The sequence below is a fragment of the Alosa sapidissima genome, chromosome 10 (assembly GCF_018492685.1).
Source record: "Alosa sapidissima isolate fAloSap1 chromosome 10, fAloSap1.pri, whole genome shotgun sequence".
Lineage (NCBI taxonomy): Eukaryota > Metazoa > Chordata > Actinopteri > Clupeiformes > Clupeidae > Alosa > Alosa sapidissima.
The window spans coordinates 28683211-28698036 of NC_055966.1; the positions used below are offsets into that span (position 1 = coordinate 28683211).

Below are 14826 nucleotides of genomic sequence, written 5' to 3' on the forward strand. Positions count from 1 at the left end.
ATGGAATTCTATACTTCTCTTTCACATCAACCAACAGTCATAATTTTCAGAGATAAAAATGAATAAACAAAAACAAATTGCATACACAAAGCTTTTAGGCCAACAAGATTAATTTCATCACAACCTATTAAGGATGGGATATCTAATCACTAAATAAATATTATTATGCTAGCCTGGACTGGGAAAAGGAGCCAGACAAGAACACTGAATGCTTTGACCCTTGTTTGTATTGCATATTGCTGCTGCACCCATTTTACACCATAACTGTTGACGTCTTTACATTACATTACATTTAGCAGACACTTCTTACCAGCTATATTACAAGGGATCACATTGTCCCCAGAGCAACTTGGGTTTAAGTGCCTTGCTCAAGGACACAACGGTGGAAGCTGGGAATTGAATTGCTACTGCACGCTAGCCCAGCTCCTTAACCACTACACTACCACCGCCCCCTATGTCTTTGTATCTATATTTTATATCTATTTATTCCTATATTATTTCAAGGGAGATGCTTTCACTGTCTTGTTGTATAGCCTACAATTCCAATCGAGAAGGCCTCCAAGCCAGCTTGATAAAAAAGCATCTGAATATGTGGTGGAAAATGATGCATGCTTTAATTATGGCAAAGGTCAGGCCAGGGGGGTATTCCAAGTACATGGTTTAGTGGAAACCCTGGGTAAGTTAACTCAGAGTAAGTGGTAAACCTCCTACAACAAGAGCCCTATGGCATTGTTTAGTCAGGAGAATGAAGCCATACAGCTCTTCTATTAGGAGGTTTACCACTTACTCTGAGTTAACTTACTCAGGTTTGTCACTAAACCATGTACTTGGAATACCCCCCAGTCTTCTACACATTTATAATTAAATATAGAGTTGTTTTAATGTTTATTTATATATTTATATAACACAACATAACAAAAACATATACATCCTAACAAAGTAATACATTTAGTAAACTGGAGGGATGCGAATAACTGCACACAGGTTTGGGTGTGGGTGGAGTGCTACTGTCTATGGTGTCGTCACGTGACTCGTCAATATGGCGGCGCCCTTGTAGCGGTGTGAGTTTGACAGCTGAGCATGTTTTGCGGAAGAGTACGGAGTAATTCAGGCTAAGCGAGGGATGAATTTGGTCTTATGAGCAAAAACGTGTGTCCGCTTTAAGCTAACATTGGAATGAGTTCACCATAAATCAAGGACATCAATAAGAGGGAATTTCTGTAGGCTACTGTAAGTGTCAGCTACGTTAGCTTTCTAGCTTTCTTTTTACAGCTCCTTGCTCTCTAGCAAACTGAAATTCGTAAAATGTCAGCCGATGAAGGTTATAAACAATGCATTTGCGTCTGTGGCAAGAAAGTCATATAGTAAAAGATAAATAACACTGCACTATGTTAACATGTCCTTGACTAGTTGTCGTTGAGTCGACTGGCATTTAGAGTAACAGGGAAATACGCTGTGTACACGCGCATCTCGAAATCCACATTGCCCTGTGATGTTCGTGCTGCAAAAATACCTACAAAATTGAGTAGGTAGCCTATCAGGGTCAGCAAGGATGCGTGCGTGCGGGGGGATCTAATTCATCACTCTCGAGTGACACTACAGCACTGCTTCTTCTGTAACGATAGAAACGTTCTCCTCTTCCACATCTCCACACACCTTGAACGTCTTTCTCGGTCTCTCTTTTTCCTCTTCTGTCCCTAGTCCTGGTTTAACGTTAGCCCATCCGATGCAGTAGAGGTTTTTGATTAAATGATTGGAGTGAAAGTAGACTAGACTAGATTTAAACCCGTTTGTACCACACCGTTTTTGCCATCCAGAGTGAGTGTCTGTGTGTGCAGAAGGCTCAGCCAGACCTGTTTCAGTGGTGCAGTTTTCATGCAGCTCGTGGGCGGAAGCTCTGAGTGGCGACAGCTCTGGGTTGTCCTCTGAATCTGAATCAGCACAGCTGAATTGTCATACTCAACAGTGAAATGATTCTATGACTAAATCATGTTCTCTGTTCAGTCTGTTTCTTTACTGTCAACCAAAACTTAAAGCTACTACTGGCAATAACGAATTGCAAAGGATGCATGTCCCCTTTTGTAGGAATTTTGCATTCTCTATATTTCTAGCGCACAAGGATGAAGGGCAGGAAACAGCAGGCCATTATCAGTCTAAAGTATTTCTAAGCATTAATAGCATAGAAATACCAGAATCTAAATCCATTTTTTATTCACCTGGTTTGGTCGGAATGAACAATCTTTTTAAAGATTGTTCATTCCGATAACTAAAAGATGACAAATCAGAAATCTGACTGACTGAAACCCCTCATGCATAAAGACATGCCAGACAGCCCATGTTGACCGATATGTCCCATGCCTGTGCATCTTCTAGGTGGCGTTGCCATGCAGTCAGTGGTGAAGAGGGTCACTCTGTGCCCACCGGCCCTGGTCAGACAGGGCATACGTAGTGGGCACCTCCTTTGTCCAGTGCCCTGGTTAAGGCAGGCGTTGTGTCGAAGCCTGTACAGCGAGACGGGGGTGTGGGAGAAGGACTACCGGGTGGAGACCAGGAGGAAGGTGGAGCAGAGGTGGCACCCCCTCATCAAGGAGCAGTGGAGGAGGAGCAGCAAAAAGGAGGTGGGTGGGGACAGGAAGTTGATCTATTTTGATATGTCTATTCTCAGGGTATCTCTCCCAGTGGGTCGGTCCTATAACTGAGTTCTTAATGTAACTGTGCCTTACAGAGTGGCTGTGAGGGTGGTGGGCACACCAAGCATTACGGGTGTAAAGGTATTTGTACCAAACCGTTTAGGTACAGGACGTACTTCGGGTCGACAATTCTTGAAGTCGCATAGTCGCAACCAGCTACGGCTATGCTCTCTGGCTATCCTAGGTGGACGATTCCCCTATTACAAGTTTGTCAAGTTTACAAACCTCTATAAAGCCATCAAATTGACTTTGTAGAGGTTATATTATGGTACAAATCTTGCATAGTGTAGCTTTAGAAAAGAGCTGCTATGCTTCAGGAATTCTGAATGTGCTGTCGGTACATTATATTATTATATCTATATTCATACTACATCAAAGTTATGTTAATACTTTTTTGCAAAATACGCATATTTAGTTTGTTTATTATTGCACTTCTCAACTGTAGGGGGACCCCGAGAGCAAATCTTGTTTAGTGCTGCTTTAAAAACAATTGCCATTGGTCATATACTGTAGGTCTTTTCCAGTAGATTACAAAGGAGCTGGTGACCAAAGAAAAGGCCCTCAGAAACCTATCAAAGACAGACACGTTTAGACCTCTTCACCATCTTCCCTTGCTGAAACATATCAGAAGATACCCACCATGTCCTGACCTGTAGAGGTGTTGTGTGTGTGTGTGTGTCTCTCTCTCTCTTTCTCTTTCTCTCTCTGGGAATGTCATTCCCACCTTATTAGTGTCATCTTCTCACTGTTCCCCTGTTTTTTGCAAACACCGCGCTCTACCGTTTGTTTTCTTGTGGGTGCGTGATCCAGGAAACTTACAGAAAAAAACAAAGATTTCACTCCAAAAAATATTTTTTTCTCACTGATTTATTTTACTAGCAACAGGGGTAAGTGAACAAACGTTTCGGCCTTTTTTTCCGGCCTGTTACAGAGGAAGGACAGAATAGGAAAATAGATTATGTGTGTGTGTGTGTGTGTGTGTGTTGTGTGTGTGTGTGTGTGTGTGAGAGAGAGAGAGAGAGAGAAAGAGAGGTAGAGTGCGGTTTGGGCCGAATATTTCTGTCCGAACCCGGCCCGTGTCCGACAAAGTTGCGTCCGAACCCGTCCCGAACCCGACAGGCATTTTGATCTCTATGTCCGAACCCGACCCGAGCCTGATGCAGATAATGCCTCACTTATTCCCATGCTAGTGATTAAATATTAACGTTTGTGGATAGCCTGCCGTTATTAGCCTATTAAACAACTGTCAAACACACACACACACACACACACATGTGTGCTCATATAAAATAAACACGCTCCCACCTTACGCCCTGGAGATGGCACAGCAGGCACACCTGGCCTCCTCCTGCCAGGAGAACAGCCATGATGGTCCCAGCGTTGGAGTACTGACAATGACCAATAGAATGGAATCCTGGGTGAAATGTCTGTATTCAACGATTATTAAAGGTGCCCTGCCACACGTATTTCATTACTTAGTGGTAATGTCTGAAGTTCTATCATGGATTCTGTAACATTTGTGGAAAAAATGCCTTGGTTACCTTGTTTCAGTCCATTCTAGCGTGGTATAGAAAGCCTGCAGGAAGACTCAGCTCGATTTGCGCCAGTTCTCATTAATATTCAACGAGCTAAGGTGCTTGAATCTGATTGGCTAACAGCTAGTCGGTTTCTTGCATAACATGATAGCTGTTATCAACTAATTTTAGCTTTGTGGCATGAACTTAGCTTGGCTAGTGAGTGCTAGCATTGTCCAAATGGGCATAAAACCTGCTAGGCTAGCGAGTGCATTAAACCTGTATAACATAGCACTTCCTTGAATTGACAATAGCGTTTTACTTATAGACTGGGCACTGTTCGTAGACTGCCGTGACGGTAGCTGTTATCAACTAATTTTAGCTTCATGGCATGAACTTAGCTTGGCTAGCGAGTGCTAGCATTGTCCAAATGGGCATAAAACCTGCTAGGCTAGCGAGTGCATTAAACCTGTATAACATTTCACTTCCTTGAGTTGACAGTAGTGTTTTACTTACGGACTGGGCATTGGTCCTAGACTGCCGCGATATTAGCCTTCTGCTCCAGCTTTGGCATTGTTCCAAAAAAACTGAACAATGAAGAACTAAACTGAAGCCATTTGATCCTCAACTCTGGGTTCTTGGGCAACATGCATTGTTGAAGGTCTATTCGTGCATAGCGCACAAGCCTGTTGTCGTTAAGCCATCCGTGCATACGAAAACTGTCACTGAGCTAGACAAATTCTGTGGGCCTGTAATGAACTCATTCTGTGGGCCTGTAATGAGCTCATTCAATTCCACGTCAGACTGAGCAGCTTTTGTAATTGGCCTGATTTCTCCGCTTATTTCTTCTCAGTGGCTAGAGCTGACAGAGGAGGTAGCAGTTCATTTTTACATTCACAACATAACACAAATACATATGGACCTAACATATTTAAAAAAAATACAAGTAAAAACGGTTTTGTGTGGCTGGGCACCTTTAAGAATATGCAAAAGAAAGTAGGATTGAACATACATGGGTTGATCAAATGATGATTCTCCATAACTGTCAGAGCTCTGTAGACATCAATCTGTAGGTAGTGTTTACATATTTATTTTTCCCTCTGATCCCCAAGAGTACAGGTCACTCCAGGGTCTACCTTAAGAAGGCAAGTTTATTTATCTAGCGCATTTCATACACAGGGGTAATTCAATGTGCTTTACATAAACAAAAACAAAGAGTGCTAGTACATAAACAAAAACAAAGAGTAGAAGTACAGGTAATCCTGAGGCATGTGCTCTTAATTCTCTCACGAGACTTCTCATTTTTTACCACCTATATATAAGTCCCCCTTCGAGCCTGCATGTGTAGATTAATGATGATCCAGATTATCCTCTCATGCATCTGTCACAGGGGGAAAAGATATATTACAGCTTTCTGTGTGGTGGCTTTTTACTGAGAATGAAATTTTAAAATGGCCCCTGGGGTATGTATCCAAAAATAACATGATGAAGTGTACCTTTCCTTCTCTTTCTCACCTAAAGATTCTCTAAGGGTCACCTGTGTGGTAGGAAGTCCTTCTGGACATGACAAAGTCTGGAGCAGCTAAGACGGTTGCCAAGTTGCTGGTGGGTGGGGGGGGGGGGGGGTTGTTGTGGCTTACAGACAAATAGACTAACCCAGAAAAAAATCACTCTCTCTCACACATTTAAACACACAGACGAAGACATCCACTCGCTCTCACACACACATACAGTCACCCACAGATCCACGCACACACACACACACACACACACATACACACACTCTTCATTCATACAGTCTGGAGTGTTGAGTTGAGAGACCCTCTTAATGCAGCGGTGCCCTAACAGTGTGGGCTGAGATTGTAAGTAAAATGCACATCTGCCACAAAAGCTCGACTCTTTTTGTAAGGTCCATTACTACCCCATACAGAACTGAACTGCCAGTCAGATGGTAATGGATCTGGGTCTGAGTCTGGTACTGCTTCCTGCTGATGGACAGAGAAAGAGTCTCAGAGAGAGAGAGAGAGATGGATGAGAAAGGTATAGAGAAAACCCTTTTTCTGTAAATTTAAACCCAACTACCCAACCTTTGAAGACCTTAGCAAAAATGAAAAATCCTCTCAGGAGAGGGTTGGCAGCAAAATATATTTCACCTATGCCTGGGTGCTTATGCCTAGTGAGGGACAATAGTTTAAGGTAAATTTAAATGGTTTTAATGTGGACACATGAAAACATAAACAATGTATTTTTTTTGTCTATGTATATGTGTACGCATACTGGTATTGTACTTTTCTCCTCTATTACTTATGGTTATCTTATATAAGTTTAAATCTACACATGTTTATACACATCTAAATATCTATCTATGCATTCTTCTGTATGATTGCTTTGGCAATGCAAATACCTTTTATTGTCATGCCAATAAAACACCCTTTGAATTTGAGAGAGAGAGAGAGCGAGAAAGAGAGAGCGAGAGCGAGAGAGAGAGAGAGAGAGAGAGGTGAGTCAGCTCCGTTGTGTTACTTTCCGGAAAAAGAGGGGGAAAGTCTGTTATTCGCCACTGCCTCTGAATAATTCATATTCCCCTTGACCTGAGGTGATTAACATGGAATGGTTGGTCACCTCCCGCATACACACACACACACACACACACACACACACACACACACACACACACACACACACATACGCATACACATACACATACACACATACAGAGAACCACCACTAGCTCCACAAGAAGTAATGAATCACTGAGATCACTTATCTCAAAGAGTCATGGCCGTTGCCATAGTAAGTGTGTGTGTGTGTGTGTGTGTGTTGTTTTAAAGTAGCACTTGCTGGTTCTCTTATCCCTTAAACTAAAATCTGCGAATGCATGTCTCTGTTAATAGCATGTCCACTGTCCCAATGTTTCCACACCAGGTACAGATTGACCCTGGCCTCTGACTTCGTTTCAGTCCCTCGGGATCCAACCTTAGCTACTATGTAAAAGTCTGTGATGGCAGTCATCAATGTCCACACCATGCCTGCTCTACGTCTCCTTCAAATGCCTTTGCCTCCAGTTTAATTGTCCCGCTCAGTTTATCGAGATCAAATGCATCTTACTGTATATGCAGTTGCATGACCCTGTGTGTGGTGATCAAACCCGCATTATGGCACCTGGCACCAGAGCTCTCTTGTGTCTTCACACACCAGTCTTAAGTGGCCGTGAGTGTTATTTTTTTTATTGGCCAGAGTGAAAAATGCTATTGAAGTAGTGCAGCTGTTAAAAAAGTGTGGTTTGGATTTCTCTTTGCGAGTGGACCCACTGGACCATTTAATTCTGCGCTGGAGCGCTTGTGATGTGCCTGCGATGTGCTGGCAAGGACATCACTCCATGCCTTTCTTACGTTGTAGTTTGGACACCAGTAGGACTGCAGGGATGTTTCGCACTTATGGCCCGTCACTGCCATTATTTCTCTGGCCTCAAGGCCAGTATCAGACAGTTTCTGTACTGTCGTGCTTCGCAAACGGGGGCTGGTGTATATTTGCGTGCCCGCTGCTTTGCAGATGTGGGGAAGCATTGCACCTAGGAAATTGACCCCCATAGGTCCTGTTGTATACCTGAAAAGAATAAACGCACACACTTTAGGTATAAGACTCAAACTATTTTAATAACTTACCATACTGGATCTGTTGCATTGTGTGTCCGCTTCGGGTGTAGATAAAAGGCAGGTAGATTATGCGGTAGACGTGACAGATACTTTTTACTACTGTTACTGACTACTGTTTGCACCTTTACCATGACGCTCACTCCCTTTAGCACCTTACCAGTCCTGGCCCTGTCACTACAAGCATCTTATGCTTGATCACCCTCAAGCACATTGGACTTTCTTAATTTAACTTATATAGTGTATTTAGTTTTCTTATCTTTCTTATCTTCTACTGTCTTTATTGTACAGTGGAGTTTAGTTATATGTTTATACTTATACTTATGTTTACCATTTCTGCAGTAAGTGCATGTAGTGCATGTAGTGTGTGATGTCTGTAGTCTTTAATCAATTAACCACCTTCCTAACATCAAATGGGTATTTTGATTACTTTCAGTCTGGTTTTCGGGCAAATCACAGCACTGAAACAGCTCTCATTAAAGTTTCCAATGACATACGCCTCAACACAGATTCAGGTAAAACATCAGTCCTAGTGCTACTGGACCTTAGTGCAGCATTTGACACTGTTGATCACAATATTTTACTACACAGACTAGAACACTGGGTTGGATTTACAGGCATAGTTATCAGCTGGCTAAAATCATATCTACAAGAAAGGAGCTTCTTTGTTGCCATCGGAAACTGTACCTCAACACCAACGTCCTTGACCTGTGGTGTTCCCCAGGGGTCGACCTTGGGGCCACTATTATTCAACCTCTATATGCTCCCACTTGGACAAATCATTCAAAATAATTTGATTTCATATCATAGCTATGCAGATGACACACAAATTTACTTAGCTCTATCACCAAACAACTATGGTCCTCTTGAATCTATGTGTCAGTGTATAGAACAAATCAACACCTGGATGTCTCAAAATTTTCTTCAGCTGAACAAAGAAAAAACTGAAGTAATTATATTTGGTAAAAATGAGGAAAGACTTAGGGTTGCCACTCTCCTTGACACAAAAGGGTTGAAGGCAAAGGATACTGTTAAAAACCTTGGTGTATTAATTGACAGTGATCTAAATTTCAACAGCCACATGAAAGCGATAACTAAATCAGCTTTTTACCACCTCAAAAATATTGTCAAACTCAGAGGGCTGATGTCAAAACATGACTTAGAAAAACTCATTCATGCATTTATCTCCAGCAGGGTTGATTACTGCAATGGACTGTTCACAGGCCTTCCTAAAAAGACTATTAAACAGCTTCAGGTGATACAAAATGCAGCAGCTAGGACTCTAACAAAAACTAAAAGAACTGACCACATTACTCCAATTCTTAAGTCCTTGCACTGGCTTCCAGTAAGTCACAGAATTGACTTTAAAGCACTATGGCTTGTTTATAAATCAGTAAATGGAGCAGGACCTAAATACTTGTCAGACATGCTTCAGCAGTACACACCTTCTCGTCCTCTCAGGTCCCAGGTGAAAAACCTGCTAGTAAAACCTACAGTTAGAACTAAACATGGTGAAGCAGCTTTTAGCTGCTATGCGGCTCAGCTGTGGAACCAACTTTCGGATGACATTAAAAAGGCCCCAACTGTAGCCAGTTTTAAATCTAGACTTAAGACCAAACTGTTCTCAGACGCTTTCTGCTAACTGTGCCGAGTTACAAATTCTGAATCTGCCTCGATAATTATTCTACTTTGTCTTTTATTACTTTTTTTACTACTTTTGCCTTTGTTTTTGCTTACTAATTATTCTTTATTTTTAAATGATTTTACCTTGTGTTTTATGTTTTCTTTTTATTATGATCTTTACCTTTTAACTATTCTTTGACTATATTGCCCTTCTATGCTTTTATTTGTTATTATCGTTTGGTTTTGTTTATGTAAAGCACATTGAATGACCTCTGTGTATGAAATGTGCTATATAAATAAACTTGACTTGACTTGACTTGACTTGACTTGTAGGCTACTGAGACCCTTGAATTTCCCCTTGGGGATCAATAAAGTATCTATCTATCTATCTATCTATCTATCTATCTATCTATCTACTTCTGTAATGAGGCCACAGGACACAGGACACAACGGGTCACCTGGCTGCTCATACATAAATCCAGACAGGCTCTCCTTGTTTCTCTCCGCATGAACCTTGTGATTTTTAGTACATTCGTTGAATGTTAATGATGCATAAGACCGTTTTCGTCTGTGCGAATAATGAATGAGTCGGGCTTCAGCTGTCGGTTTCCTTCTTTAGCTATGCGCCCTATTTGCAGTTGGATATCGAACCAGACTTTATTGACATGTCCCGCTGGTGTCTCGGGGTTCAGTGCCCAGGAGTGCTTGATTTTTATGAAGTCTGCCTCAGTCATTGCTGGATGATGGGAGGTTTTGTCCCGTCCTTTTTTTTACAACCCTAAGGAAAACATTATTGCTGCTGGTGTACCCTGTGTCTTTTCAAGTGCACCAGGAACGGCTGATCGGCGGATCATTGATGTATCTATTCAGTCCTGCTCGTAGGCCAGCATAACTGCTGATACCATATTCTTTACCCTTTCCGGTTTTTACAGTTGCATAAAATTGACGAAGCACCTGGTTCAGCTCTGATTTTGTCACTGATTTAAAATTGACTTCTTTTTCTAAGCACTAATTTTCAAAGCAGCAGACAGACCACATAGTCTGTTTGACTGTTAATCTCTTTTCTTGCCTTTTCTATCTCTTCTATTTCACTCTCGTTTAGTTCAGCATGTCGCTTAGCTTTTTTTCCTCCTCCTCCAATATATCCATTTCTTTGCTCCACTCAGCAATACTTACACCACCCAGGACGTCAAAATTAACAACAAAGTCTGACATTTTGTACACTTGTATCTTGTTAACCGTTATGCATTCTAAGCGCATTAATATAGAACGAAATGCTGTCTCAGCCGTGCTATATCGGGAAAATATACAACGGCATTGAACGAGATTTAACCAATATTAATTAAGGACCAGAACTATCCGTTTTATAATGGACATTCTAAAACGGATAGTTCCGGTCCTTGATTGGGATTGGCTGAATCGCGTTTGATGCCGTTGTAAAATGCAGCATAAACATACACCTTGACAGCATTTCATTCTATATTACTGTGCTACCCAAGGGGGCAGGCGATCGTTTGGAGGGCGTAGACACTATGGCGGATCTGAGGCTAAATAGGAGACCAGTTCCACCTAGCCATTGAACCCCATTCAATTTGGCGCTACTTTGACATCAAATAACGTTACAGCTGAATTACAGCGTAATAGAACATTGTATGATTGGCGTCATAACCTCGTAACTGACTTACCGGCTGAGTAATAAACTTTTTTCCGAAAACGATGCTAACATGACATAATTTACATAATGAGCATGTGACCAGAGAGGGTTAAAGTGTCGCACAGGAGCAAAATAACCGTATTCTCTGGATAAGAACGAAAGCATCGGACCACAACATTTCAGCGAAGTTTTGATGGATTGACAGTAGGCTATGAATGTGGCAAGTCACATGAAATATGAAATCACATTTATTGACGAACAACTAGGACATTTAAGAAAAGTAAATGTAGACGTGGTGGTAACGAAGTAAGGGGCTACATTGCTTCACCCGTCTCGACTGACGTCTATATGATGACTCTGTTCATATCTTTTACTGTCTATGGTGCTACCACAACTTGATAGAAAAGTTGGGAGTAGCTGCGTCTCGATGTTGCTTGGTAACTATTCTGATAGACGAAATATATTTCTTGGGGGAAGAATGATAATCTATGAATAAATCGTTACATTTCTTGTTGCTGTACCTTTATGTTATGAAATTTTGTCAGATACGTAGTAACCGTTTTAGAGCAATAACCCACTCGAGTCCGTAGGTTATACTGATTTTACAACAGCTAAGGGGGGTTTTAGGCACTCTGCTTGTGCGTTGTGCCTAACAACGCCCCTTAGCTGTAAAATCAGTGTAACCAGCCTTCATCACACTTTGGTACTCTGTGGAATTTTAGAAACTTACATTGTTCATGAACCCCTTCTTTGACTAGAACTCCTGAACTACTGAGGGGTGAAAGATCTCTTGCAGATCTCTGGTCATTTTAAGTGCAGCAGATCTCCCCCTGTCTCCTAGACAGGCACTGAGAGACACGCTGCAGGCGGGTGGAGTTCTCTGAACTGCTGCACACTCTTAAGATTCACGTATGGCATCAATGTGCTCCTAAACGCTCAAAAACGACTTGTCTCATACTTGTTTTCTCATTTCTCAGGTCTCATTTCTTTTCATACTCTGTCTCCCAGGCACATGGTTACTACAGACACATGGTCTCCATTATTTTTTACCCCTTTTGACTCTATCACTGTGGTTGTCTTGTCTCTTTCTCTGTCCATGCAGAACTCCAGCCGGGAGAAGTTTTATGTCCTCTCCATGTTCCCATACCCGTCTGGCCGTCTGCACATGGGGCATGTGCGTGTCTACACCATCAGTGACACCATAGCCCACTTCCAGAGGATGAGGGGCCACCAGGTAGGTAAACTCACACACAAAACACATGCACACATATTCACACACACACACACACGTTTGTGTGCAGTGCGCATGTACACACAGACACACACACACACAAACATATATAAACAGATGCGCACACACACACAAACATATATAAACAGATGCGCACACACACACACAAACATATATAAACAGATGCACACACACAGAGACAGACACACATATAAATTACAACTCCTCACACACTCTGGTTTCCCTGGTCGCACAGCCCCAATCCTCTTTACAATCACAAAAAAAATCCTGTATCAATCACCAGCCCTCACTTTAAATGCAAAGTGATAGGTGTGTGTGTGTGTGTGTATGTGACAGAGAGAGAGCGAGAGGTCAACACACCCCCTCTCTCTATCGTTGTGTCTCGGCTGCTTGTAAGTGTGTGTAGTTTTATTAAAACAGCCTGCCGTTGACAGAATCTCAGTTGCTCCAGCATCCTACAGTTCCCTGCTCCTTTTTTCTGGTGACAGTTTTGCCATTCAGTAGCCTACTTACTGCCAGTGTTATCCACTTGAGGTGATATTTTCTTGTGCAGTTTGCAGTTGTTGTCACTAACGTGACTAGGGCTGAAACAATTACTCAAGTAACTCGAATAATTTGATTATAGAAAATGATGGAGGAAAATTATCTGCCTAGAAGCTTCGTTTAATTCCTGTCACTTGCGTTATGAGGCCTGCTCAGCTCAGGGATTATTGTTTCACATGGACTATTATCAGTGTTGGGAGTAATGCGTTACAAAAGTAATGTAATTACTGTAATATATTGCTGTTTGCGGTAACGCGGTAATGTAAGGCATTACAAAAAAAAATTGGGTAATATTTTACTCGGTACGAACTTCAGTAACACACGTTACAATGCATTTGAACCAAAAATTAAGCAGTGTTTTGTTTTGATATCATCATGATATGATATACATCATATTCGCAATGATATGATATACATCATATTCGCAAACACCACCGCGAGAACAACAGAGGAGAAAAAATCCGCGCAAAATAGTAGAACGTACTGATACTGGTTGAAGATGACTGTGGCTGCAGCGGACTCTATTTGCGGGATGGACAAAAGCCTACACTCAGAGACAAGGATATGAAGAACATAATAGTTAGTGCACTTTGTGCGAAACCGAAAGATCTCACTATGCCTCAAGTAATAGCACAAGTCATTTAATGAAACATCTAAAGTGGTGCCACGCTAATCTTTTTGATTCTTGATTAAACACAAACTTCTAGTGCATGTCAGCTTTGAGCTGTGAACTTGAATTCACAATTGAACAGAATAAAGGGATAGAAATGCAGAAAAAAGATTGTGTAGCCTGGCAGTGCCACCGCTCCCACCACGCGCATCACGCACTTTGCGTAGGGCACCAAAGGACAGAGGGGGCACCCACATGTAACCAATGAATAGTAGCTTTACTGCAAACTGCATTTCACTCTTCATCAACAGCGTTTACAATGTCACAATGCACTAACACCATGGTACATGCAAGTTTGATACTTTTTGGGTTCTCTCAATCTCCACCATGTAGTGCTAGAATGGAATTGGTGGGTCTTCAATAATTCGTTTTCCAAGCATTTACATGAAGCACATGATATGCCGAGTTGACAAAAAAATAATCCATTCAGATAGCTAGGTGGATACCAGGCTTATAATTCACTTTTATTTGCAAAACGAAATGTGAAGCAACATGTTATTGCATACTTTCCAAAGCAATGAAGGCTGCTTAAAACAACTTAACATATTATTGTTAATATTGTGCTATCAATGTAACTCAACAAACAAGGCTTGTAAACAAGAGCTGGCAAAAAGGCATTATGAGAACGTAAAGATCAATGCTCTTAAAGTGACAGTGCACCATTTATAAGAAAACAGCATGAATGTTTAAAAACACACAGTAATGGTCTGTAAATAATAAGCCTTTTATTTTACTTTAGGTTTTTGAGTTATCATTTAAATGTCACTCACTCAAAACCACTCACTTAGGGCACCAAAATGGTCAGTAGGCCACCATCTTGACATGTCTTTATTAAAGGAACCGTATGTAAGAAATGTATTTCAATTAATCATAAATGGCCCTGATATGTCACTAGACATTAAGAAATCATGTTATTAAGTGTGCTTGCAAAGCAGCACACTTATTGTTCTTCTTAAGTTTTATTATTTTTCCCGTCTCCCTAATTTTTTGTCAGCTCTAGCGCCTAGGCCCTTTGAGACAGAGACACCGTTCCAACTTTAAAACGTCCGGTCAGTACCGGTGTAAGTTGGTTGCGAAGATGACGTCAGGTGGGCGTGTCGTTCGTCCGCCATATTGGATTGAACAGAAAGCGAAACTAAATTTTCACAGGTCACAAATTTGGTCCGAATGCCACGAAACTTGACGTACATTATCCTTGGACCAAGCCTCACAAAAGTTACCAGAAGG

General features: G+C 41.5%; 1 protein-coding gene across 1 annotated transcript in view; it reads left to right on the top strand.

Annotated features, from left to right (window-relative positions):
* The first annotated feature begins 1008 nt into the window (after window positions 1-1008).
* lars2 (leucyl-tRNA synthetase 2, mitochondrial) overlaps window positions 1009-14826 on the top strand; it is an 80416-nt gene continuing 66598 nt past the window's right edge. Inside the window, exons 1-3 of the mRNA XM_042107238.1 lie at window positions 1009-1230; window positions 2374-2618; window positions 12237-12368. Coding sequence (XP_041963172.1) covers window positions 2385-2618; window positions 12237-12368 — 366 coding nt within the window. The 5' untranslated portion in view covers window positions 1009-1230; window positions 2374-2384. The remainder of the gene's footprint in view (window positions 1231-2373; window positions 2619-12236; window positions 12369-14826) is intronic.